Raw genomic sequence first — 27,122 nt, forward strand, 5'->3', positions numbered from 1 at the left:
GTCGCAGACAGAGGAGAAGCTACTTTAGCTTAGCCTTCCTCTACCCGCTCACCATTTGAACACGTACAACTTCCAGTGTAGCTGTAATGGTTTGACCAAACCTCCAGCATCTCCTGACTGTTAGAGGAGGTAAACGGTGTTTTCTAAACGACGGAGCAGCCAGCGCGCCACCGACTGAAGGCACCATGTCCAGCCGTCTGGCCTTTCAGACCCAGCTGGCCTCCATCATGGAGGTCCTGGCTAATGCAGCTGTGGCGGAGATCTGTAAGCTGGTGGACGACGACTATGCGGTGGTGAGCCTCCAGATGTCTCAGTGCCAGAGAGAGAACAAAGCCCTGAAGAGGAAGCTGCATCTGCTGGAGCTGAAGATGGCCCGGGGAAACGCCGAGAGGAGGCTCCGGGAGAGCGCCATGAACAGCAGCCGATCCAAGGTGCAGATCAACAGCAGCGACAGGCTCCGGGAGTCCTCCCCCTCCACCGGTAAGAGGACGGAGATAATGCTGCAAAATGCCATTCAGACACTCTGTTTAAGGCTGTTTCTCTCTGTGTTTTATTTTTAAAGCTGTAACGTGTGTGTGTGTGTGTGTGTGTGTGTGTTAGGGTCTTTACATTTATTTAGAAAAATCGAACAAACATACACGAATTGCTGGTAATAGGGGTCGGCAGATTATCGGCCTGTCCGATTATGGAGGCCGATATTTGGCATTTTGACAGTTATCTGTATCGGAGTTTTATTTTAAAACGATAAAATTATTTAATGAAAAATTGTGCGTATTACACTCAATCAACAGCAAGGAAGGCAGTCTGCATTACATGCAAAGAAAGTGTCAGCATGGAGGAACTCTGATGTAAAACCTCACAGAGCTATTTTTATTTATTCATTTTTATTTAAATTTTCACTGAAAGTTATAATAGATACGTTTCAGGGATTTTGCTGTATATGATGTTGAAAGGTACAGTTTAGATTAAACATTTGCTAACTGCATTTATAATCAGAGTTTTGTGTTGGAGTTTGTTACATTCCAAATTTTCCAAAATTTCCACCAAAATACTATGTTTATTCTAAATGCATATTGGTTCCAAATATCGGTTATTGGTCCCATGAAGTACTAATAATCAGCACTGGTATCGGCCCTGAAAAACCAATGTTGGTTGATCCCTATTTGGTACAGCCCACTGAAAAAAAAACCCCATCTACAAACCAGTTTATGCTGATTGCTGGGTTTAGTTGGCTTAAGCTGGCCAAAGATGGTCTTCGATGGTCCTTACACAGAAGGGGGGGGGGGGTTGTTTGTTACAATCACTCTGAGTCTGTAGGCCATCAGGTGTGACCAGCCTTTAGGTTGCACACATTTATCTACACATATCCCATGAAAGTAGACTTAACTGAGTTATACACTTTGCTTTTCACACTTCTCCCCCATGACACTATTTCTCCATACTGAAGGACATTTATTTGGTTTCAGTTTTACAGGAACTTAAGTGGATAAACCAGCTAGAATGACAATCAAAAGCTGGTATGACCAGCTAAACCATTATAAATTATCCAAAAACATACCATAACCTTTTGAAACCTAAACAAATTGGTCTGATTTCATTCAAAACTATGTGGAAAATGCAATCAGAAACTTAATAAAACATGGCCAAAAAACTAACATAAAGTTTTAAAAACAATTTACAACAAAAACTACTCCAAATCAGGCAAAAAGAAGAGAAGAGAGACAAAAAAAAAACAAAAACAAAAAAAAAACAAATAAGAAAATGTGGCTCGTGTACATCTCACTGGACACTGTCAAGTTTAAGAATAGTCTCAATGCATATTTGAGGATATATATATATACATATATGTGGATAGTATGTGTAAGTGAATTGTGGTAAACAGTCCTCCGTCAAACCAGTCTAGATATCCCTCCTCCCCCCACGGTGAAACTCTGCCGGATGATGCAAGCTGACGCAAAACATGTCATTTGGCAGAGTTTCACCAGCTCTCCTGAGCTGTTCCTCGAAATACAGGTCTTACTTGTGCACTTTTGTATTGCCCACCACACATGCTGCCAGCACAGACACAAAGAGTACAGAAGCAGATCAAGAGACACACCCGCCCCTCTCTCCTTCCCTCTCAAAAGCCACTTTTACACAAAGATGGCACAACAAAGTCCCCCTTTCTACCGCCCCTACACTTTTATACAGAACCAACTGGCGGCGGCATCATTCCGCTCCAACGTGTGAATATACACTGCATCGCAACATCCCGCGATCAAAGGAGGCATTACAGGTGTGACATTTTATACACGAGCGTCCGCTTCTAGCTTGACATAAAACATATGTGTTGGCAGCACTTTCTAAACAGTAACAAAGGCATAACAAGTCAGTCACAATCATTTACCGTCTCTGTTATATAGCAGCTAATCTTGTTGTTACTGCTACTGTTCTTCTTCTTTGTATTAGCCGTTATGCTAACAGCTGCTTTTTAAATCTCCTGAAGTGGGACGCACGCATAAACACTTCATCAAAACATCACACTTGTGCCACCCTTGATCGCGTATTTCCAGCTTTACATTTTATCCAGAGCTCATTACGACGCTGTTATGACCTCCATTCCCAGCTCAGAGGCAACACCACTCTGTCCCGCTTTCTGCAGTCAGACGATATATATGGAACAGCAAGGCAGCATAACAGCGTGATACTCCCACCATGAACAGGCAGTGTTAATGTGACTAAACTCTGACCGAAATCCGATCAAACTGTAAAATTAGGCACGCTGATTGAATATAAATGAAGATTTTGTTACTGCACTGCCTATTTCTAACCAGAATGTTCTTAGAAGCACATTTTAGTGGAGTGTGTAGCTGTAGTAACTGGAGATTGTGAACAGGAAGTGGATGCCATTCTGCGTCCTGCACAGTGAAAACAGAAGCTGCATAAACTATCAAACCGTAAAACTAAGCAGCACTGATCAAATACAAACCAAGATTCTGTTACTGAGCTCCATATTTCTCACCTAAAATGTTTTCAGAAACACGTTTGAGCTCAACATTTGAATTTAATACGAGATCTTTTCTTGTTGGCAGGTCGTCATTGTTTCACGTGTACGAATTTGCATTATGTCACCCACTAACAGGAGTGTTTATTGGTCTGGTGTGTTGCAGTGCATTATGGTAGTTGTAGGTTTTCCACCTCTTGGGTAAAAGTGTCCCTTTTCTTTGTGTTCTATGATCATGTAGCACCGATTTCAAAAGTATTTGTGTCTTTTTACAGCATCGACAGCCCAGTTTTATTAAAATGCCATCTTTCCAGCAGTTAGATACATCTTTAACTCCAGTTAACATCAGGATCAACAGTGTTGTGGGTTAAGAATATTTTCATAATGCATGACATGCCACTGCCCGACCGTTACATATGACAGCTTTGACATCACTTTGCCAAAGATAAACCTATTTGAAAGGTAGATCTTTGTACTCATTCTTTTCATTGTGCTGAAGAAAATTTGCAAGTTACAGCTTGTAATAAATTGGTGTGTTGCAAATTAGAGGACGTTATCTTGGTCCGTGTGTCAGGACAAAATATTAATCTTTGTTAGATCGGTATGCCTCTATTATTTTAACAATTTCTAATTTTTCTTTGTTAACTAGTAACATTAGAAAACAATAAAGCAAGTCTTAGCTAAACCCACCTGAAAAAGGTTTAGGCGGATTAGAGTTGCAACAATTAAATCATTAATCTGTTGGTCGATCAAAAGAAAATTGCCAACTGTTGTAAGATCGATTAATCGTTTCAGTTGTTTTTAAAGCAAAAATGTCAAACTTGTGCTAGTTCAAGCTTCTTAAATGTAAGAATTTGCTGCTTTTCTGTGTTATTTGTGAAAGTAATCAAAAATCTTTGAGTTTTAGTTTTAGTTTGACAACGAAAGCAATTGAAGACGTTGCTTGGGGCTCAGGGATGTTGTTCCGAACATTTTTCACAATATTTTGACATTTTACAGACTAAATTAATTTTAAACGTGCAAATAATCTGCAGATGAATCGATAATGAAAAGCCCCAGGAACGATTATTGCAAAATGGACTGTAACATATCCAGAAGTATGTAAAACCTTAACTTATAATTGATTTAAACATTAATCAGGTCTATGTGACACTGAGATTATGGGTCCCTGCTGTATAAGAGCATGTCAAGAAGAAGCCAACTGTCATTAAAACCTACACTAATCCCTTACAGAACATTTCACTTTTCAACATGTATTCACGTGGTGACTCATGTGGTCACATGTGGATACACGTAATCACATGTAGGAGAGACGTGGTCACATGGGAATTGGCATGGCTTTACACAAAGACACCATGAAAGTGTTCCAAAAGCACATAAACTCATGTGCAAAGTATATGTGTTCCACATATTTAACATGTGACCACATGGGTTTGTGCACATGTGAAATTCATGGGGTTTTTCTGTGAGGGATCAAACAGCTGATTTTTCAGGTTTGGCTTAGTTAGGAACAACAGGAACTATTGAAATTAAAAAGTGGAAGTTCGGACTTTACAGATGATATCACGGCTTTTTTGCATCACCAGATGTACTTTTTGGTGAAATGTAGTTTTCTACAGCAACACTGTTGTCTGGCCAAACCTTTGGATGATCCAGAGAAAAAATGAGCACAGCTTAGGCTGCATATTGGTGTGTGAACCTGACCAGAAACTGAGAGATTAGTAACTGAGCCTGACTTGAGTCTGTCACACAGCATTCTGGTTTTTTTTAAAAATTTTGTATGTCTAGATAGGGTTGGGCAGTAAAACAATAACGATATCAATCCCAAAATAACTTTTCCTCATTTGAAATATGAGACGTAGGCGATAAAATGTTGATAGAGTGTCAGTAGAACGCATTCCAGCTGTGTTTTGATACAAGCACACAACTGAAAACCTCACACACACGCACACACACTGGTGAAATGAAAAAAATGTGTGGAGTTAAACCAGGAAGTGTAAATGTGGGGAAACCGCACGGATGTCTTCCCAACAACATAAAAATAATCTCGCTGATGCAGCGACTTTACTCAACACCATTTTGTCCAGTCGGACAGCAACCACTCATTGCAGCTCCCGAGTGCGGACACGCTGGCTAGCCACCTGGCACCCGTCTTTCATCAGGCCAGCAACACAACATGCCGCGGCCAGCTACAGCTCCGGTCAGAGGAAGGTAGCCCCTCAGAAAGCGTCCTTTTACCATAACAAATCATTTACCGACATGCTTGCATGCACAGCGACAGACCAAAATTTAAAACCAAATTTAATCTTATGATATCTTCATATCTCACTTAGGAGTAAAAGGGAACCTTTAAGCTTGACAGAAATAGCAATTTGATGTATATCGTGATATATATCGATATTTACTGACATGAAAACATTTATCGTGATAAGATTTTTTTCCATATCACCCAGCCCTATGTCTAGACAATATAAGTCTGAATCCAAACCTAGCAAGACACAGACATACTAAAGCAATGAAAATTGTTTTTTACCATGGTTAAAAAAAAGGAAATGTTTTCCTTCATCAAACAGCCATCTTTTGCATAATACTAAAGAAGTCTTCCTCTCTCCTTCATAGAGGAGAGAAGATAGGACTTAAATGAGTGGACATCTTTCATTAGAATCACATAATCTCAACCCATATGGGAAATAAATAAGAGTGAGGCCAGGAACAATATATATCTATGTATGTAATATATAGTATATGAAAAATATGTTAGCCCTTTTCTGCAAAGGAATTAAAAAAAAAATACATCACAGTTACAAACTGACAGTACAAAAACACCTCTTTACATCACAAAAACTCAAAAATAAATGAACAGACAGTGAAATAGATTTGCATGTAAGGACTCATTAAAATGTAACTAATAAAATTGAGTACAACAATACAATTAAAGGAAAAAAAAACGATACACAGCATGACGTATTGATGTACAAATGGCCATTTTGTCGATGAACTTTTCCTTTAACATTTCTAGGGTTGTTTGAACTCCCTTATTGTTTCAATACTGGAAACACATTAACAACAACAGCTGTAGATAAAGTCTGTGTGTGTAGAATTAGAAACTCTGTGTGTTGATGCTGTCACTGCAGTATATCTCAGTCCGTGGTCAGGTGTTTGCACGTCTTGGCTCTGTAGTGTATTCTGACGAGAGTCTTGTAGTTTTTTGGCAGTGTCAGGCTGTGGCTGGATTAGTCTGAGCCGTGACTGTGTGTTGCATTATATGCTTCTGGCTCTGATGTTGGATGATTCAGAGATCAGTGCTCAATGATCTGATGAGTCCAGGTTGATATAAAGGTAAATGCAACACTTGGTTTAAAAATGCTGATTGTTGCTGCCACAGTGTGTGGAGTTGTATTTAATCTAATACACTGTATGTTGTTACTGTTTTGTATTCTGCATATTCTTTGCACTTTATGCATTTAAACTGATATGCCTTGTGTTTTTGGTCTCATTTTGGCAGCTTTCACTCCTGGTTTTTGGACAACAACATGCATGGCTTTAATTTGATACTTATTAACAACAACTGAGATAAGATGAGATGAGTTAAGTTAAGATAAAATGAGATAAGATAAGATACTTGTTACAGCAACTCGGTGCAACAGTAAACATATGATATAAAATCTAAAAAAAAAGGAGAATATAAAAACAAAATAAAAAAACAGGAAAGGAGATTATAGATATTGAAAACATTTAACAACTATCAACATATATACAAATTTGCACAATATGATTCTGTTTTCCCATCTCTGCTTCAACTTCAGTATTGATTATTGAAATGTACACTGTCTGTGTTTCTTTTTTTATTTTTATTTGCAAATACAGAATCTTTTTCTTCCCCAATCATTACAATTATTATGCCTGTGTAATACAGATATAGTACAATGCACATTTCTTTTCTTTCCCCAACTTGTGTTTTATATCCTTATTGTTTTTGTTAAAATAGACAGCATATATGAACATGAGCACATATGCTCACTTACTTGCACATACACATATGTACACTTAAGCATTTACATACGTGTGTATATCTGTCCATCCCAAGCTCTGTAATTAAACTGAACTATATACTCTGGAAATGAGGAAGTGTGAATTGCTACACATCTTATTGGAAAAAAAGAAAGTTTAAAAAGTAGTAGGGTCATACAAAGTCTGCTAATAACTTGGTTATAAATTCAATCCATTTATTCCAGACTTGATAGAATTTATTCTTTTGAATCCTCAACAAGAAGTTCAGCTTTTCTATTTGAGGTATTTCCAAAATTATTCCTCAGTCAAGGCAAGGCAGCTTTATTTGTGTAACACAATTCATACAGCAGGGCAATTAAAAATGCTTTACAGAGCAATAAAATATAAAAACATAATAAAAGATACAAATTTACAATAAAAGAGAGAAGAGATAAGGTATAAAAGGTAAAATCAATTACTAAATAATAAAAAAAATCATAGTTAAAATGCAGACAAGAGGTGCAAATATAAAATGATTATTTAAAATGATAGAAACAACAGTTTTACAATGAGTTTGTAGTCATTACCGGGTGGAGTAGGCAGTGTAAAAAAGGAACGTTTTTAGCTTTGACTCAAAAGTGGTCAGAGTCCGGGCTTGTTGAACATCATCTGGGAGGTTTCTAACCCGACGTTTTTCTTGTTTTTGTGCAGGTGGTGTGTTTGAGCGACGGATGGATGTAGCTCTGTGGTCTGACAGAGCGGCTGCAGGTGAAGCAAGCGGCGAGCAGATCCATTCTGTCAGCATCCAGAGTAAGGTAAGCACTTCACAGGAGGATTCAGGGTGGCTGTGATTTGTGTTGAAAATTTAGAGCGCAGGGAACAACACACAGGGATGGGACATGTTGGCTACATAGAAACTTATTGTGGAAGTTGTCTGTAAACAGGAGGGTTGTGTTTGTACCGGGCAGCTGTTCTGGGTGAGTGCATGTACTGTAGCTGCATGAATATGGAACTGGTCTTTGCTGACTCACTGACAAAAGTGCCTTGTTGTGAAGTCTCCAGACGTGGAGCTGGTGGAGCCGGAGGCGGTACTGGTGAAGCAAGAGAAGGTGGAGGCAGACATGTCCAGAGTTGAAGAGACGGAAGAAGACATGCCGCTTATAGGAGATGATGGTGAGAACGGACAAAGTAGTGATGCTTGTATTTTTAAGCTAGACTGTGTTTAAGCTTTAAGGTGGGGGTGGGCGATATATCAAAAATACTCACGGTATGGCATCTTGTTCCACGTGCGATATATAAAGTCACTATATTGTGAATATGGAGTATAAATTGTCACCACTGCCTCTCACACACACACACACACACACACACACACACACACACACACACACACACACACACAGCAGGGCTTTTGCAGAGCTCCAGATGGTAACTATTTAGTCACATTTTGCAACCATGAAGCACCACTATAACTTTCAAATAATATTGAATGCTCACTGTTAGAGATGCCGCAGTATCTGTTAATTGTCTGCTACCGCTAACAGCTAACTGTTGACCAGAAGCTTCAGGTCTGCAGCAAAAGCATCAACACTTCCTGCCTGAGACCAGCCAGGTCCTTCAAAATAAGAACATCATAAGTCCCGCCTTCATTTATATATTTACCACAATACTTTTTAAATTTTCAATATAAAAACACCTAATTTAACTTCCTTATAACTATATTTTATTAAATGTTTTTATAACAGCAGTGTATTCAACTTTATTATATTACAGTAGCTACTTTATCTTACTTTAGTGTAACTGCAGTTCATTCAATAATTGTATTGTTGTATTGTTATTCAAATACTGTATTTTAGTAGTTAACATTGGATTAAAGGACATTTAAAAATATTAAGATAGATATCACATATAGCGATATAGCCTTAAAATATCACAATATTATTTTAAAGCCATATCGCCCAGCCCTAGTCTGAGGATTAAAAAATCATACTTTTCCAGTACTGACCCACTGAGTGTGCATAGCATGGAAAACAGTCAGATCTTGTCAGTTGCAGACCTACTACCATCTGAGGCATAAATATTGTGTGATATGGAATTTTGTCTGTATCAGGAGACTAAACTGTTCAGTTTTTTTCTCCATTCTTTGCCCCTTATTGTCTGTCTAAAGGAGTGGTGGAGTGTGTCCCTCGTGGATCTGCAGGACAGAGACCCAGCCTTGAACAACAAGACACCCAGTCCACCACCATTCAGTCCCGGTCCCAGATCCAGAGCAGCCGGAGGCACACGGGCAGCAGCAGCAGCAGAGGAGTGGAGGTCAGTGACTCCTCTCCTCTCCTTAAATGTGAACTCAGTGCCTCAGTTGAGGTCACAGACTCCCCGCAGGAAACAGTAAACCCGCAGCAGTATGTTGATGACGGCAGCAGTGACTCGCAGTTTGACATGTTGTGCAACAGCAATAAAAGCGCTAATGCGTTGGTCGAGGAGTTTTTTGACGAGGCCTCTGCGGCTGAAGTGGAAGAAGGGACGCCGTCTTGTTCATACTCAATGGCAGCGGCTGATTTCCCATCAGTCTCTTCCAGCATTAACGGCTGGATTCGTTACAACTCCAGTTTCCCCCCGTCCCAGCCTTTTAGCGACAGCAGCAAAGTACGCCAGCGAACCGGCACCAAGGAAAGACTGTTTGTCTGCAGCTACTGCGGCAAAGCTTTCAACCGTCCCAAGAAGGTGGAGATCCACCAACGCGTCCACACGGGAGAGAAGCCCTTCAGCTGCTCCACATGTGGGAAGATGTTCTCAGAGGCCGGAAACCTGCGGAAACACCAGAGAGTCCACACAGGAGAGAAACCATACAGCTGCGGGATGTGTGGCAGGGGGTTCGCCTGGATAAGAAACCTGAAAACACACCAGCAAAAGAGCCACCCGGAAATTTCTACTGAAGAGGAGACCTGGGAACAGAGCTGAACTTTACAGAAAGTCCATCGGATGGAATGATCCAGCAGAGTTTCCTTGCTGGCTGTAATAAAAACACTGCTCATCAGAAAGACAATAATTTGAGCACAGGACCTTTTAAAGAATTAAAAAAAAAAAATTCTAAATGTTTCACACAGAAGTCAGCAAAAAAACATGTTTCAGATGTGTCTTTGTTTTCAAAAAGAGAAAAAGGAATAACATACTACTAGTCTCTCAACCATAATGCTGAAGCAAAGCAGCTTTTGGACCATTTGAACTCAGTTATAATGAATTTATCAGTCTACTTTAAAGTGTCTCTACATAACATCTTTATCAAGTCAAGGTCTAACTGAATTATTACATATTTTTACCAGCATATACCATTTGTATGTGTAGTATCATCCACCTAAAGATGATACTACAGAAACATTTATCAGCTTTTCTGCTGAAGTGCATCTTAAGATAAGGCTTTTAGTATCAGCAGATCTTGTGCAGACTCAGAACACCAATGTGTTGGGAGTTTTCTGATGGACTGCTTAACAATGGGCTGATGCAACACAAAATATGCACATTTTTAAGTTACCTCAGCTCCTGCTTAAATAAATATAATCAAGTCCATTATTAGCAGTGAAGTGGGCCCCAGGGCCACTATTATTACGCAGTTGTGGTTATTACACAGTTCCTCCAGGATTTCACAGGCTGTTTTTGCAATTGTTGTGACCTGAAATTTATGATTTCACGGCAGCTTTTCTAAAAAAAAAAAAAACTGTGAATCATGTTGCAATGCTTAAAGGTAATTCTTGCAATGAAAATGACAGGGCAAGTAAGAATTGCAGAAATAGTTGTGAAGCTTGCTTGTTAGATTCTGAGCGTATTGTTATGAGCATTCAGTCTTTCTCAACCGATTAGAATCTATGTGTGGGTTGGTTGGGGGTTTGGGGGCAGCAACAGGTAATCGCAGACGATCAGCTCGATTCCACGCAGCGCTGACGAACTATCTCTATGTGCTGCTCTCCCTGCCCGGTTAGCATCAGCTAACACAGCACAACGTGATATCATCCGTATTCCTTATACTTTGCTGCTTGCTCTGCTCTGCTGCAGAGGACCTGCAGCAATGTTTGACATCAGACATTGAGCTGGCTAAACTCTGTCGTTAAACCTGTTAATAACCTCTGGGTAACATTAGCCATGTGAGGTGAACAGTTATCCCTGTCATTGTGTGTGGGACTGCACAATTGGCAATTGGACAAAATTGTAAGGTTGCACAGAATTTACGGGGATTGGCTGAATTTGCAGTAATTTTTGAGACTGCAGTGTTGCAACATCTTGTTGGGACTGATTCCACTTGTTAGCCTCTATCGTATCCTTTTGCTCCAGTTCACTCTGACTTTATGCGGGTCACTCTCCTTTCCCTTGTCGTTTGGAGAAATCGTGGAGTGGAGCATGATGGACTGACAAAAAGACCCCCCAAAATGACCATTTGTATATCAATTACCCACTCGTCTCAAGTTGAGTTAATTAATAAAATTGTTTTCATGCGTGCCCCCGGTGAGCAAAGAATCCAAAAACGTAAAATATTGTAGATGAATTGAAGTTATTGTGGACCACGTTTAATTACAGCAAAACTAATTTAAAACATCTGTTTATGAACTCAGCTGCAGTGTAATCTTAGTCTCATTTATCCAGTCATATGCTCAGTAATTCCCAAACACCTTGCATGACCTTGTCATCAGCCCTTTCTAACTGGGACTGAAAGTGAAAGCATAGATAAGTTTCACTTTCAGTCCCTTTTGTATGGACAAGTCAGATTTTGGCAGCGGAAGCAGAAAACAATAGGGATAATGTGTTTGTCTAGCTGGCTGTTCAGCTACATCAGAGTCCTTTTATTGAAACATTTAACTTTTCATAAAGTCAACGTGCTTGTCAATGTCACTTTCTGTAAACTGACCCCTGGACGGGGGATGCAGGACATTAAAAAAACACAGAGAAATGTTGAAACTGAGAGAGAGAATTGTTGTGAAGTGTGTATACGTTGTATTTGACATCAAATACACGGTTAAGCAGAGATATCGCAGTATGTGTATAGTTTTGTTGATTATTTATATTATGTATATGACTTTTGTTGGATGGGCTCAGTAGGCTGAAGGATTTGTGATGTTGATTTTTTAAGAGACGTAACAATAATATGCACAGAGGAATAACCTGATGACTACATACACATGCATGATTTTACTTACTTGTTGAGCATGAATAAATGCGTTTTAGGGCTCAATAACTTATGTTGAGCAGCAGTAACTCTAGGCTTTAATGTGGTCCATAACCCTGACATATTTTGCATTTCAAATTGCTTGAAATAGTGTATTTGGCAGCCGAACTACATAAAAGAACCCACAGACCCCTCTGCAGCTCCCCTCTCTGACCTTCAGTAAAATCTGTATTTCCAGCACTTAGTCTTTCTCCTGCTATGAATCAGATAGCTTATGTTCTTGTTTGAACACACCCTCAGGTGAAATCTTAAACCACCTTTGAGTGGACTTAAAATGCAGATGGTCTGCTGACCTGTGTGTCACACATTGTGTTGTTTTCATTGGTTATATGTTTGGAATAAATAAGTGTTTTGGCCAGAATGGGTCTCAGATCAGTATCCATGCACTATCAGTAAATGTTTGAGGGAACTGTCTTTCATAATGGAGGACATTTTATGTGTTTTATAGATTAAATATTTCCCATTTTCTATGTAACATTTCATTTATTGAATAAAATGTTCTTGTTACAACACGGAAAAGTCTTATTTCACAACAACTTGGTGACTGGTGACTGGCACTGGTGAAAGCTGTAGCCGGAGTCATGTTTTTGGGTTGTCCATCCGTCCATACAGAAATTCGTACCATTTGTGTGAATGCAATGTCTCAAGAAAGCCCTGAAGGGATTTTTTCGAATTTGGCACATTGTCCAAGTGGACTTAAGGATGAACTGATTAGACTCAGGTCACTGTGACCTCAAAAAACATGTTTTTGGCCATAAGAATTAGTACATTAATTATGACAGATGTTCACACATGTCTGACAACTGCTTGTCTGCTTTTTATTGTGTTATCTTCTGTTTTTTGGTGGACAGGAGATAAATCTTCCACCACTCCTTCAGATGTATCTGTTCTATTCTATAGAACAAGACGATTAAATGATGCCATTTTACTCTATTTTATGTTTGATTAGTGGCTTGTTCACCTCAGTTAGTGCATTCTGTAGTGGGCAACTACTGTATGTCAAAAATGAGTTAAAAAAATTCTAGAGAACATTTCTTTCACTTAATTGTATTTTCTGTTTAGCCTGGAGGAGTTAACTTTTGTTTTGTTGACTGCATGGATGTTGAATGATGTATTTGATATTCATTGATTCACAGACGTATGTGGACATTTAAGGCTGTGATTTATGGTGAAAAAAGGTTTTGGGCTGATGCAAAGCAGTTTGAGGTGATCGTAGTAAGCGGGACAGTGTGCGGGAGTTCCTCTCTTTGTTCATAGATTGCTCCCTCCTCCGACGTACCTGTCGCACATTCAAGTGTGCCGATATTCTCTTCAGCAATTCTGTTTGAAATACAGTATAAGATAATGAATTTATATCCTAAAAGGTTAAGGTCAATTTGAATGTGACATCGTTCTGTTTTCTGGCAATTATTCAACATCATGTCTCAGGAACAGAAGGGCAGACAGATACTGAATTGGTGGCACTAATTTTGGGTGTCCACCTTAAAACTGTGCTGATTGTAGACATCTTTTTTGCTGTCAGGTTAAAGATGTGTGTCAAGCATCCACTTTTTGGAATATGTAGCTTATTTACAGCAACATTTGAGACACTGTCAACTGTAACGGCCACACGTGAGTCAGGACAGACACGAATATAAACCGTAGCTGCGACGTGACTGGTTTGCAGTGGTGTAAAATTAATTGCTGTCAAACAATGATGTTCTCATGACTTTGAATGGATGGAATCGGATTTGCACTGCTGCCATGAAAAAAAGACTGATCGGTAATTCAGCAGAGCAGACTGGAGTAGATTTTCAAACTAAAACTGATTTGAAGTAGCTGTCAAACACGGTTCAAGAAATATTTACATAAAGACAGAGGTGAGGAAAAAAAGACAAAGCTAAAATCCAGGGAACAAAGGAGGGTAAAATAGAACTTTTGTACACACATAGGAGAGAATCTAAGTATATATATATATATATCAAAGGCAGCAATGACCAATAACATTTAATGTCTATGTACATATAAGTCAGGTGTTTTTGTAAGTCAAAAACAATACAATTAGTGCAAATGAATACATTTTCAGTGGATATAAAGGAAGAGAGTGGTCATGTTCAATGTTTATATGTCTATATAAAGCATGCAGTATTTATATATGACAGTAATATGAACATGTGCAAGAACAGTGTGTATTTTAAAATAGTTAATATATCATTTAGAAATTGTTGGTAAGTGGGTGTCAAAGTGTTGAAGAAGTTTGTTTAAAGGTTACTGATTGTCACTTTTTGTTCTGACACCTTTTATCTGCTTAATCCACATTACTAAAGTTATTATGAGACAACACAAGAAGCAAAGTTAAACGACAAATATGTCAGACATGACAGTAAGATATTACCCCTCTGTGCCCTCAGTATCAGGCGGGTTCAGATCAGCGATTGAATATTATAATAGAGTAATATTACCATTTCCCTTCTTCTCGGCTCATTATGTTGTATATAATGTGTGTGACCAAAAGTGGATCTGTGACCATCTGAAGACCAGACTTTGGCTTAATTCTGTGAGGGGGAGTTACAGCAGAGGCCGGTTCATTTTGACAGTCATAAAGGAGTTTAAATGACTCTTAATGGGTTTGGTATCAGCAGAATTGTTGCTGTTATTTCACAAGTGGCAAACTAAAGTAGCTGCTTGCTTTCAGTGCCACTCACATTGTGTATTGCATTCTGTATCATGTGATATGTTGTGTGTCTGCCGTGCAGTAACATCAGATATTTCCTCTCTTTATTGTGTGCGCAGAAGGAGGAGGAGCCGGATGTGGTGCTGGTGAAGGTGGAGGAGGTGGAGGCGGTGACGGGGACTCAGAGCCAGACAGGCCTCAGCATACAGGAAGGTGAGTGGACACTAACCTTTAAAAGTTAAATAAGAACTATACCATTATCACTATTATAAATGAATGACTTATGGTAGGTCTGTTTATATACCATAATAAAACAAACTGTAGAGTGCTTTCATTTTGTTTTTCTATCACATATTCACACACTCTCCTGTCAATCTCACAGGCCGGTTTGCGGGCCGCAGCAACCTTTTCATTGACTGTTGGCATTTTTCAGACAGTCTTTTTTGGCTCGTCATCATTTTGAGCCACTCTCTTTAGGACGGTCGCTGTGTTTCTCCATCTGTCGGCCCCCAGACACTGTTGTCAGTTTTGATTGACAGCTCTGGTCATGAGAGACATATTTAGGTTACTGGTATTAGGCGCCACCTGCTGGTTTGGATGTATATTGACGTCTAAAAGTCTTGACCCCCACAATAGGAAGACCTCACCTTTTCAGACATAATAAGAGGGGAAAAACCCTGTCTGATATTCAGGTCAATATGGAAAATAACATGGAGCATCCTGTTACACTGCAATATTCTGCTAAGAAACTTTGGTTTCTGGTATTTATGTGAATGCCACTTAAAATGCTACAAGCCCACTGATGCAGATTAAGTACATCACTAATGGCAGTGGTCCCCCAGCAGGACGATGCTTCATACCACACCACTAAAAACTGTTCATGAATGCCTGAGGAGCTTGACAAAGAGCTCAAGGTCTACCTGACCTCCGACTTCTCGAGACCACAATCCGATCTGAGCACGTTGTGCTGTTAACCAGGGTCCTGTGTCCATAACTAGACAGGCGAATTCAAGTTCGATCCAAAGAGACCCCACCGGGGATCAGACTTGGCTCTGGGGTATCAGAACGTCCCACGAATGCTTAATCAGACTGGGATCTCTGGAATTATGAGGCTATGTCGATGCCTTGAGTTCTCTGTCATGTTCTTCTGGGCCATTCGCGAGAAGTTTTTGCAGTGTGGAAAGGTACATCGTCCTGATTGGGAGGCCTTTGCCATCAGGAAGTGCTGCTGCCACAAGGGAGTGTGCTTTGTCTGCTACAGTGTTTGAGTCCCTGCAGCGTGACAAAGGTTTCTCAGCAGAACATTGTGATGAGATGATTAGTGTTATTCACTTCACCTGTCAGTGGTTTCCATGTTTTGGCTGATTGGTTTATATATGTAGTACATGGTATTGATGTTTCTTATCCAGCTTTGGCAATCATATCTATTGATTTTAAAAATAAATGTCCACTTCCTGTACAGTTGCAAAGCCAACTGGAACTGCAACATGTTCACAGCAACAGTCATAGGTTACCAGTAAATCACTTTTGTTCATGTATTTCTCAAAGAGAAATCAAACACGGCACTCAAGACAAAAAGATGAAAAGAGGATAAAAAAGAGAAAATAATATCTTGGGAGAAAAAGTTGTTTTCAGTTTGGTTGATTTGGCGACGCCTGTAGTTACTGGCGGTTACAGCAATGCTGATGCTGCTATGCTAAATGCTGTAGCCACCAGTGCAAGTAGTGTGGTTTAACACAAGAGGTTACAGAGCTCTGGGGCAGATAAATAAACTATAGCTTTTTTAAGAAGTCAGGTAGTATCTGGAATGTTTCCATCCTTCTGTGAGCGACTGTGATTTGATTCCATGCTGCACACGGCCTGATTCTGAAGACAGGAGGGCACAGTGAAAGTTAGAGGGGTGAACAGTTTACTGTGGCTGCTTCTGACGGTTCCATCACTCCCTGCAAAATTTCAAACTGATCCGCTGTCAAAAAAAAAATTAAATTAAAAAAAATAACAATTTAATGTGAAGCTGCAGAAGTAGGAAATTTTTGGTTTGCATTATTTCAGCCTTTTTTCACAAACGTTGCCCCGACACCCAGTTCATAAAACTGAAAATATATAAATAATGCAATACTTTCATCAGTGGGCCAGAGGCTCAATCACCTTTATTTTAACTAATATGTGGACAAATAGTTACTAAACAGACATTTATTCAAATGACAGTGTTTTAGATGATTACTTTTAAGGATTGAAATTAGGCTTGGGCAGCATGTGATATTTCATACTTACCTGAAATTTTGCCGAGGTGTACAGTTTATGATGGTGTAAGGGTGCCTGATGGCAAGTATGCTTCTTTCTTTCAGCCTTTAGACTAACACATACACAATAGAAACCTACAAAATGTTAAGAAAAGTAATATTCTCACACCTATTTTCCTTATTTAACAGAGAAATACAACTGTACACATTTTAAATTCAACTTTTTCTTGGTCACAGAGGCTTAATTTCCTTAATAAAACACACTATATTCAAACTAGTAAGTCCACTCTACCAACAATCACCAGCTCAGCTTTGGTCAAAGTAAATCCTTAATTCACCAAATTAGATGTTAAAAAAAAAACATGCCGTGATTCCCCACAGTCTCTCTCTGCCTGCTGGCTGTTTACAGTCCTGTAACTTCTCCCTCCACCACTGGGCGTCGCTGTGTCTTTAAGCTCAGCTGCTTGTTCCACCAGTAGAGACCGGAGACTGAGCTCTGGTGGTGCGTGCTGTGCACTACATACAATGAGTTTAATCGAAAGAGGAGCGCCTGTATTTCTAAATACCCTGTTATAGCGTCATACCATGAAACCTATTTAGCCTGATGAAAATGTACCCAGTGCCTTTTTTTCATTTCTTGGCAGTAGATTGAAAACCAAGATCAAGAAATGTTATATTTCTCAGCCAATGTTTTAAACATCCTGTATAATTTGTTGTCCCTCCCAGGCAGTCCTGTGAAAATACTACATTTAATCATTCCCCGAGTCTGACAGAGAAAACCACTGTTTGTCTTTGTGTCCAGGGTTGGTGGAGTCGAGCACAGATGACTACAGAGCAGTTCTACCATTTGATGAAATCACGCAAACTTCCACCAATCACCTGTCTGAGCTGCAGGAGTCTGGGCGGGGCTTCTCAGAGGTCAGCTATGGCCGTTCTTCACTGTGGACTAATGGGGGGGATAGTTATTGTCATGACGACGACCTCCCGGGGCCGTCCTCACACTGCGCCCCTCTCTCGTATCTGCCCACCACACTGATTGGAGCAGAGCCGGGCAGCTCTGCGAGAGGATTGGCTGCAGAGAGCTCAGCAGGGAGGGGGTTGGCTGTTGAAAGCCCTCGAGGCTTCCACGCCTCTGTGACCTTTCAGCAGCAGACTCCTGTGATCGATCTGTCAGAGGAGTCCAGCCCCAATCAGGTTTTAGGTCAGATCCAGGGGCCCCAGCAGTTCCAGGAGCCAGGTCAGAGTCGAGGCCAGGGCGGTTACAGCAGTGTTGATATGCAGCAGAAAATCACCAGGAAGAGGGTTTGCATCTGTAGGTTCTGCGGGAAAGGGTTCAGCTCCCCGGCAAATTTAGAATCCCACCTGAGGACTCACACTGGAGAGCGGCCGTACGGCTGCAACATCTGCGGCAAAAAGTTCTCCCAGTTCTGGAACCTGAAGATCCACAGGAACATCCACACTGGGGAGAGACCGTACCAGTGCTCGCTCTGCCCCGAGAGGTTCTCTGACCCCAGCAACCTGAAAAAACACCAAAAGAGACACCACCCACAGATGTAGGCAGTCAGAGATATGTTGGAAAACAACCTAAACATACTCCGTTATTATAAAAACTTATAACCAAAAAACAGTGGTATAAAACATCCAGGTCCAGGCATTCAGGAAGGTTTGAAAATCATAAAAGCTTTTTAATTCATAGAGCTAGAAACATTAAAAATACCCCAATGCGTACCAGCTTGCACCGTCTTCAGGGTGTAGTGACAAGTGAGACAAAGGGAGTGATTATAGTTGCAGACACCACAGGAGTGCACTGCTGAAAGCATACAACATCGTTTTATGGCCTGTAGGGGCATGAAAATATACAAGTCGGTACACGTTGCTATAGTTTCAATGTTTCTGGCCATAAGAATTTCAAACCATCTTGAGTCTCTTGACCTGGATCTTTTCTACCACTGTTTTTTTGGTTATAAGGTCCTCTTTTTTATGAAGTATTCCCTTCCATGAGCACCAGTGGTTTGAGGGAGACCAGAAGCTCTCCTGCTGCCTCACTTTTTCACATGCTCCGTTATTATGTTTCAATATCCCATAAAGATTCGTAAATAACAGTCCTTATATTTTGAAATCAAATCACTATTAACATTTTCAGACAACAGCAAGAAAATGACATCAACTTACTGTCCTGGAGCCAAAATATGATACAGGAAATTGATCCTCTTACTTCAGGCGTTGGTCAAAATGTTGTAATTTAAAGGACAGCCTTTTTTTTTTTTTTTTTTTTTTTAACCAGAAATAATGAGTGAATCAAACAGTATCTGTGTCAACTCAGAGCGTGGTTAGTATAACAAGAAAAGGGGTGGTCAGCAGACTTGCATAGCCTGTCATGGCTTCTTGTTTTCCTCAGCAGCACATTGAGGAGTTTGAATCGCAGGGCGGATAGTTGATCTGTTGATCCAGTCAGAGCTGATCAGATAGAATCGATGAATGAAAAGAGCAGCTGCTGCAGAGAGTGAATGCAAACATGAAGCGTTTGAGTTTCACTTTTACTGCACCTGGCGTTCTGCTGCTCCATCTGTGCCAAGAATGCGCTCTGTGCTCCGAGAGGTGCAATTAATAACCAAACACTCCAATAGGCAGCGTCCTAATGAGCAGTACAGCTCCAAAAATAGAAAATCTATTTGTGGCAGCTCATGTTTTTAGTTGGCGGACTGCCACTAATAAATGAACGTACAGGAAACCCTGATGCTCTGTTATTATGTTTCAAAAACCTTTTAAGAGTTGTAAATAAGCCTCAGATTTCAAAATTAAAACACTATTTAAATTTGCAGACAACTGCACAATAATGACCATATCTAAGTTACGGTCCTGGAGCCAGAATATCATACAGGGAATTTATCTTCTTACCCAAGACATCAAAAATCAAACCATGTTTTTATGGTGAAAAATAACATAAATATCTCTATATTTCAGGATGGAAGTATTCTGAATCAAACAGTTTTTGTTTTAAAAAAAAAAAAAGAGTAGCACGGTGGTTAGAATAACATGATCATGTTGTTCTATTTGAAATATATGATAATGTACTTTTTAAAAATTAAGAAAAAAACGCCTGTTGCAGATAAAGGCCTGGATCTCTCTGAAGAAGACATCCAAAAAAAGGGTGCATTTCAAAACTTTAGAATTTAAGGTAATTCAAAGCCTACAGAGCTACAGCTATATTTTAACTATTTAATGGTTGTCATAGATACAAATGTGCTAAACAAGCCAAACAACAACCACTCAGTCACTGTGAAAATGAGACATGTCTGGCAGGACAAAGTGGCGAGATTTAAACACTGTTTGGAGAGATGTTCAGTCAGAAAAAACGTGTGAATTTGTTTGTATTTTAATCATGTTCTTCCAGCCGAAATGCATCAGTCTGTCTTAATAACACAGGACCTCCGATACACTTTTTTTTGTTACTTTAATCTACAAGAATAATTCTCTTGTGTCATTTTAATATGTGACTATTAATGTAAAGTAGAAGCCACTGTAGCATTAACACATACTGTAAATGTAACACTAGCTTTTTGAATTGTGTCACAATTTTGTAAGATCTTGCCTCGATGTCTACAATGTAAATCATTAAAACTTTATAAAAACTCAACATGCGAATTTGTGTTTTTACTATAAAGCATGCAAAATTGTGACACAATATGCTCATAAAGTCTATAACTCACCCAGTACGTTGTTCTAATTCAGAGAGTCTGAATGCCTAATTAAGCATTTCAGTACCATATTTATGAGCACACATTTTTAAATTGATTCCTCATAAAAAGTTACGCAAAAGTTCGCATCATTTGAGAGGATCATTTAAATTTAAAGTGTTATATACTGTTACTGTAATTATGAACACAGGTTTTTACGTTGATAACTAGTAAAAATGTATTGGTCCAAATTTTTCAACATTTAAAGTGTTATAAACTTAATTAACGTAATTATGAACAGTTGATTCCTCATGAAAGTATGTTATTGCAATTTTTCACAATATTTTACATTAATTTTTAAGTGTTAAGCAAAAAAAGAAGCAATAAAAAGCAAATTTCAAAATGACGCCAAAATTATTATTTTTAAAAACATATGTATACTTTTCATATACGCACTCACCTCAAGGTTCCCAAGATATATGGAGGACATAAAGACAGATTTTTTACTTTATAGTTAGATTTTGATATGTGTACACACACTTGGCCATTAACCCTTTGAAACCTGAGAAAATGGACTTGATTTTTTTTTTTCAAGAATATAGGAAGAGGGCAATTAGCAACGAAAGAAGAAATGACCCAGAAAATTAACAAGAAATTAAGAAATTAGTTTTTAAATGAAAGAACTACAACATTTACCTGAAAAGATTTAAAAGTAAATAAATGGATACATTTTTTTTTTTAAAAAAGCTGCTTGAAAAAGTGCTTTAAAATAATAATAATCCAGTAACCATTTTAATTATGTGATTATGATGATAATAAATAATTTTTCCCTAGCTTTTTTCTTTTCCCTCGACATTTTTCTCTAGACATTTTGCCTAGCTTTTTTTTTTAAAAACAATTCTAAATCTACTAATTTCTTGCAATTTGTGGAACAATTCTCCCTAAATTGTTCATTGCCTTTTTCCCCATGTTTTGAAAGCAATCTCAATCTGCTCAGGGTTCAAAGGTTAAAATAGATGTCTGAAAGAAGCACAAGAAAAGTGATGTTGCCCAAAACTTCAAAGGGTTCTTCTGATGTTTAGTGTGGACGTGTCTGGTCATCTCTGCGTCTTTCTGTCGACTTTACATCAATTTGTGGAGAAGCGTCACTAAGCCAGTTAGAGGAGGAACTTGCAACAGCGTATTTTTAGTAGTTTCTGCAGTTTCTGCTTGCATTATAGCAGTTCTGGTGTTTACTTCACCTGCAGCTCTGTACTTCATGAGTTGTTTTCTCATCTAATTCTCTGCAAGAAAGCATGAAAAAATAATATTTCTCAAAATGTCCAGCTGTTTGTTTGAATCCATGAATGTACCCTGATGAGATTTAAGTTATTAACCTGATCTTAATGCTGCTGTGTCCCTCTCACCCCCCCTGCTCCCTCTCCTCCACAGTCTGCAGCACCTCAGTCGACGCCTGTGATATCTCTAGACCCCAGCAGCTTCGTGGCCGTCCAGCTGAGGGTACCGGACACCAACACACCAGCCAACCCCAAAACACAACCGCAGCAGAGACCCAGTAACAACCCTCTCAGCTCTGAATACTCTCTGTTCGAACTGGAGACATTCTTCAACCGCTGGGCCCCTGATAACGAGTCTGTATCGGCCCACGGTGGCCCCCCGTGTCCTTTCACCACTGATGACTCAGCAGAAGGTGACCAGGATGGAGTTATTATTGTAGAGAGTGAAACTAAAGCTCAACCTGTGCTTCAGGCACCACAAGGCTCCGTGTCGTCAGCAGGGAGGAGGAGCGGAGGACAGAGTTTCTCCTCGGTTCAGATCCAGCCGTCTGCGTCACAAGGTAAGAGATCCCCTCCTTTACTTAATAAACTGGCTGTTTTTGTGGTTCTTGTTTTGGTTGTGCAGAAATGACACACATATATAACTGTTACAACAACAAAAAGCATGAAAAAGGATCTCACTATGTCTTACTGACTGAAATTGGGGGAAATGCATAGATAATAAACCTAGAACCTACTATTAAACATCAAAAAAGAGCTCCTAGGATAAATCATAACTTCTGATTTTACAGATATTGACACTGTGTATTTAAAAACAATGGAAATGCTTTTTTGAGTTGTAACAAAAGCCTTCTGGTCTGTATTCAAACTTGAACTAAAGTAGGAGAAGAAAATTATAATTTAAAAGGGTGAGAACAAATGTGAAATATAGATGTATTTCAGTTTTGGGAGTCAAATTATGGAATTGACTTGGTGCTGAGATGAGATTGTGTTGCTCTTATGAGTTTTTAAAAAAGCTTTATAATGTTAAATGATTACAAATTCTAATGTAAAATGATTATAGTGGGAAATAATTCAAGAGTGATTATAATGTGAAAGAGGATTACAGTTTAGAGTATATTTTTTTAATTCATTCAGTTATTTTGTTTCTCTGGTGTTGCTGTTATTCTGGGTTATACTTTGGAAGATTTAGGATAGGAAATGTTGCCATGCGGTCGTCAGCAGAAATGTGATGTGTTTTTGATAATTGTTTTGACTCTATACCACCTTTTCTTACAGTTTCAATGTTTATCTGTCATAGAAATGAGGAAATACAAATATATCTGTTTTACTCAAACTTTCCTGCTTCCGTTTCAGAATAAAAGTCTGTCGACAGAATCCCATCAGACACAAGGCATTTTATTGTGAAATATTTGCAGGACAGTGCTGTTGAAAATGCAGGAGCTGCACAGCTTCATAAATGAGCGAAATATGTATCTAAAAATGTAGAAATACAAAACTCATAGCAGCAGGCAGCTGTGCAGAAGCATCGCGGCAACAACGCTGCCAGTGTGAACGCTGTGAGCGTTGAACTCGCTGCAGGTCGGCGAGGGGTTTGTCCTGCACTGCTCAAGCAGGCAGTGTGTTCCAGGTTTAATAATGAGTATTAGTAGTTATGCTTACATTTTCAAGGCAGTTGTTTTCCTAGATTTTTTTAAGCAAAATCAACTTGTCAGATTTTACAGTGTAGTTACCCCCCAACACTGGTGGAGACGTGTCTTCGATCTTTATATACAGTACAGCAGAAGATACTGTCTCATGGGGTATGTGGACAGAGAAGCCCCGTGTCATGTTTCAGTCTTTCTCAGAGAGTGAGGTCATGAATTTAAGTGCTTGTGTTTTCTGCTCCCAGCCCTGACAGCGGAGCCGTCTGGGTCCATACCTCTGAGGATGCAGGCTCCGTTCTCTCAGCCTCCATGGAGCAGGAAACCAGTGATGCTAAGAAGTGAACAGAATCAACCACAGCAGCACAGCATCCCCTCTGCAAAGACCACCGCACTGTCCTCCACGGCCGCTGTCACCAACACTCACACTGATAACACAACTCTCTGTGGTATCAGCTCAACCAGCAGGACTCTGAGCTCCACAGTGGCTCCATCTGTCAGAGGATCCACAGCAGTGCTGTGCAGCATCGCCCTCGCTGCGCAGCATCGAGCCAGCCTCCAGGCTCGCCACACTGACAGCCAGGCCGTGAGCATCGTGCCCTGCGAGCGTCGCCGGAAGAGCTACATATGCCGAACCTGCGGCAAGGCTTTCTCCGGCCTGTCCAACCTGGAGTCCCATGAAAGAGTCCACACGGGGGAGAAACCCTTCCGCTGCGACACCTGCGGGAAACGCTTCTCAGAGGCTGGCAACCTGAAGAAGCACCAGAGAGTTCACACCGGGGAGAAACCCTTCAGCTGTGAGCAGTGTGGAAAGAGGTTCGCTTGGATCTGCAACCTCAGGACGCACCAACAGTCTGCCACAGGCTGTGGACTGCAGGCCAGGGGGGGACTGGGACTGGGCTGAACACAGAGTGGACAGAGGGGGACAGGACTGTTAGTGATAGTAGCATTTTATTCACACACACGCACACACACACACACACACACACACACACACACACACACAAACACAGCAACATTGCCATTTACTCATTCTTAAATTGTGATGCAGCAACAATACAAAGTGTGGAACAATGCCTTTTATACTTTCCACATTTTGTATCTGTGATACATGATGAGACTCTGTGCGACTGTTAGCTCTCAGTTAGACCAAACCAGTGATTTTCGTCAGCTACAAATCATACGTGCGTGACATTCCTGCTGCTCGGTTACTGAAGTAGCTTATGTTGTTTTATAATTTTAAATATATTGTTCCAGGCAAAACAACAACAAAAGGAGCAGCTAGGATTCCTTCATTTTTTGTTGTTCAGGAGGTTTATTTCAGAGTCGAGTTATCCACAGAAGTCTCCTCCTCTCTAAAACAAACAGACCCGGTCATTAAAATCGTTATATATGCCAAAAAAAGCTGTCTCAAGTTGAAAATCAGTATTTCTGCAAAACTGTTTGTCTTGTTGTGGAGAGGCTTTTAGCCTAGCGCCTGCTAATGTTTGCTCGCCGGTTCTCTCTGATAGTGATTTTAAAATTTGTTTAAAAAATGTCTGATAAATCTACCTTCTCCCTTCCTTCTACCTTCGGGAGATTTTTAGGGGTAGCTGAACTGTCTGTGGAGGTCTCCTCCTCTCCAAAACAAACAAACCAGGTGAACACAACCGTTTTATACACCAAACAAAGCAGTATCACTTTAAAAATCGATGTTTTTCCAATGCTGTCTGGTTATTACGGAGGGGCTCACCCCTTTTCTCTGATCATTTCAGATCCAGACATTCACAAGGTTTTTACTAGGAGCTGAATTATCCACAGTGGTCTCTTCCTCTCCACAACAAACAAACAAATGATTAGAACCTCTAAAAATACTGAATAAAGCACTTTCAGCTGTTGATGCTGTTTGCTCAGCCAGTTTCTTTGATAACTGAAGACCAAGATGTCAGGAGCTGGTTGCACCAACTGGTCTTTACTAAGCCTGGCCCTCACTGCTAAGCCGGTCTTTGTTGAGGGCAGTCTTTAGAACAGACTTTACATCTGTTGCACAAACCAAACATATGCCAAGTCTTAGCTACGCCCAGTCTTACTGGGAAAAAGGCTTTAGCCTGGACGGTGCGACCGGCTTGACAATCAGGTCAGACTTGGCCTAACTGGCCCCTGATGGCTGAAATCCTTCATCTGGTTCAAATATATAGTTAACAACCAAGATCTAAGTAGGGTATCATAAACATTTGGCCTTAAACTAGAGAAGAAGTCAATTAACAGCTTCTTGCATACAACCACAACCCTGACACATGACGCCACTGACGGACAACAGTGACACGGATTGTGTCCTTGACTAAAACTACAAATTTCTATGGTTCTGAACATCGTTGTTAACTTTTAGAACAGTGTAAAAACACAACTCAACAGAATAATATTTTACATTACATTAGTCATTTGTAGACATTTTAACGCATAAAAGTAATATTTTTCTACCTGAAATGCCGTTTGTAGTGCAGTTGGAGTTGAGCGTCAGCTCTGCAGTACACCGCAACAATTAGCTGACTTATACAACATCAGACATGATGTTCACCGTGTCTTTTTTTCCAAGTGTCTGCAGGTTGATTCTCATGCTTTACAGAAATGAAGTGAGACTAATGGCGGCCTGGATGGGAGAGAAAGCACACTAAAAGATCCGGCAGACTTTGATATGCTTTGGGAAATTGTTGGGAGTCATTTTTCCAATTAACTCCTGTTAAATTAGCTTAAATATTGTCTGGTCTTCCCTTAAACTTGTTCCCAAAAATACCCAGGTGTTGTTCCATCGCCAGTTAACCCTTTCCGCTGCAAACAGAAAAGTTTATTTTAATAAAATATAATCATTCTGTACTTAGTAATACAAGTGATACAACATTTCTACAATGGATTAAACACAAAGAACAAATACATATTTTAATCCGACATCCATGTTTTTATACTGTGGGGATGAAGTGTTCATGGTGCCAGCCCAAGCCAAAATCTTGTCATTGTGGATGGCAAAATGATCCCGGAAATAATTGTGTTTTCATAAATGTATAAATTTCGAGCCATTGGTAAACACCGTAAACAAATGAGACCAATCTCATTGTTAGAGTTCTCTTTCAGCCCTGCAGTCCAAACAAAAGACACTGGGATGTAGCTTTCAGGGTTTTCTGGTCTTACTTTTGAGAGACACCACAGGTATAATTCCACAGGTGAGAAAGTTGTGTCATAAGTTGTTAACAGTAGTCTCAATAAATCTGACAGTGATGCCCTCGAGGTGCTACTTCAGTTTTTCTCTTTATTTCTGGCTGTCTTTGTATGTCCCACCACACCTTGAGCCTTTGTCAGTGCCCAGCTTTGGGATCAACTGGATGATATGACTTTGTGCTTTAAAAATATCGAGTATGTTTTGTTAAAATGTGCAATAAACATTATATGAGGCACAATGACAGTTTA

The 27,122-nt window shown here is 39.8% G+C and overlaps 1 protein-coding gene across 1 annotated transcript; it reads left to right on the plus strand.

Annotated features, from left to right (window-relative positions):
- si:ch211-89o9.6 (transcription factor Sp2) lies at positions 1 to 26,967 on the plus strand. The gene is made up of 8 exons (XM_042484882.1): positions 1 to 480; positions 7,685 to 7,788; positions 8,029 to 8,146; positions 9,141 to 9,286; positions 14,961 to 15,054; positions 17,887 to 18,002; positions 22,193 to 22,598; positions 23,930 to 26,967. Exons 1-8 carry the CDS (start codon positions 186 to 188, stop codon positions 24,583 to 24,585), a joined length of 1,935 nt encoding a protein of 644 aa, XP_042340816.1. The 5' UTR covers positions 1 to 185; the 3' UTR covers positions 24,586 to 26,967.
- The last annotated feature ends 155 nt before the right edge of the window (positions 26,968 to 27,122 follow it).

This window comes from Plectropomus leopardus, chromosome 4 (assembly GCF_008729295.1).
Source record: "Plectropomus leopardus isolate mb chromosome 4, YSFRI_Pleo_2.0, whole genome shotgun sequence".
NCBI lineage: Eukaryota > Metazoa > Chordata > Actinopteri > Perciformes > Serranidae > Plectropomus > Plectropomus leopardus.

What these genes read in the sequence shown, in the direction of transcription:
- si:ch211-89o9.6 (XM_042484882.1), top strand. Translation starts at nt 186, where the DNA reads ATGTCCAGCCGTCTGGCCTTTCAGACCCAGCTGGCCTCCATCATGGAG. An exon ending in GGAGTCCTCCCCCTCCACCG is followed by an intron (nt 481 to 7,684) that starts GTAAGAGGACGG and finishes GTTTTTGTGCAG; the next exon opens with GTGGTGTGTTTGAGCGACGG. An exon ending in CTGTCAGCATCCAGAGTAAG is followed by an intron (nt 7,789 to 8,028) that starts GTAAGCACTTCA and finishes CTTGTTGTGAAG; the next exon opens with TCTCCAGACGTGGAGCTGGT.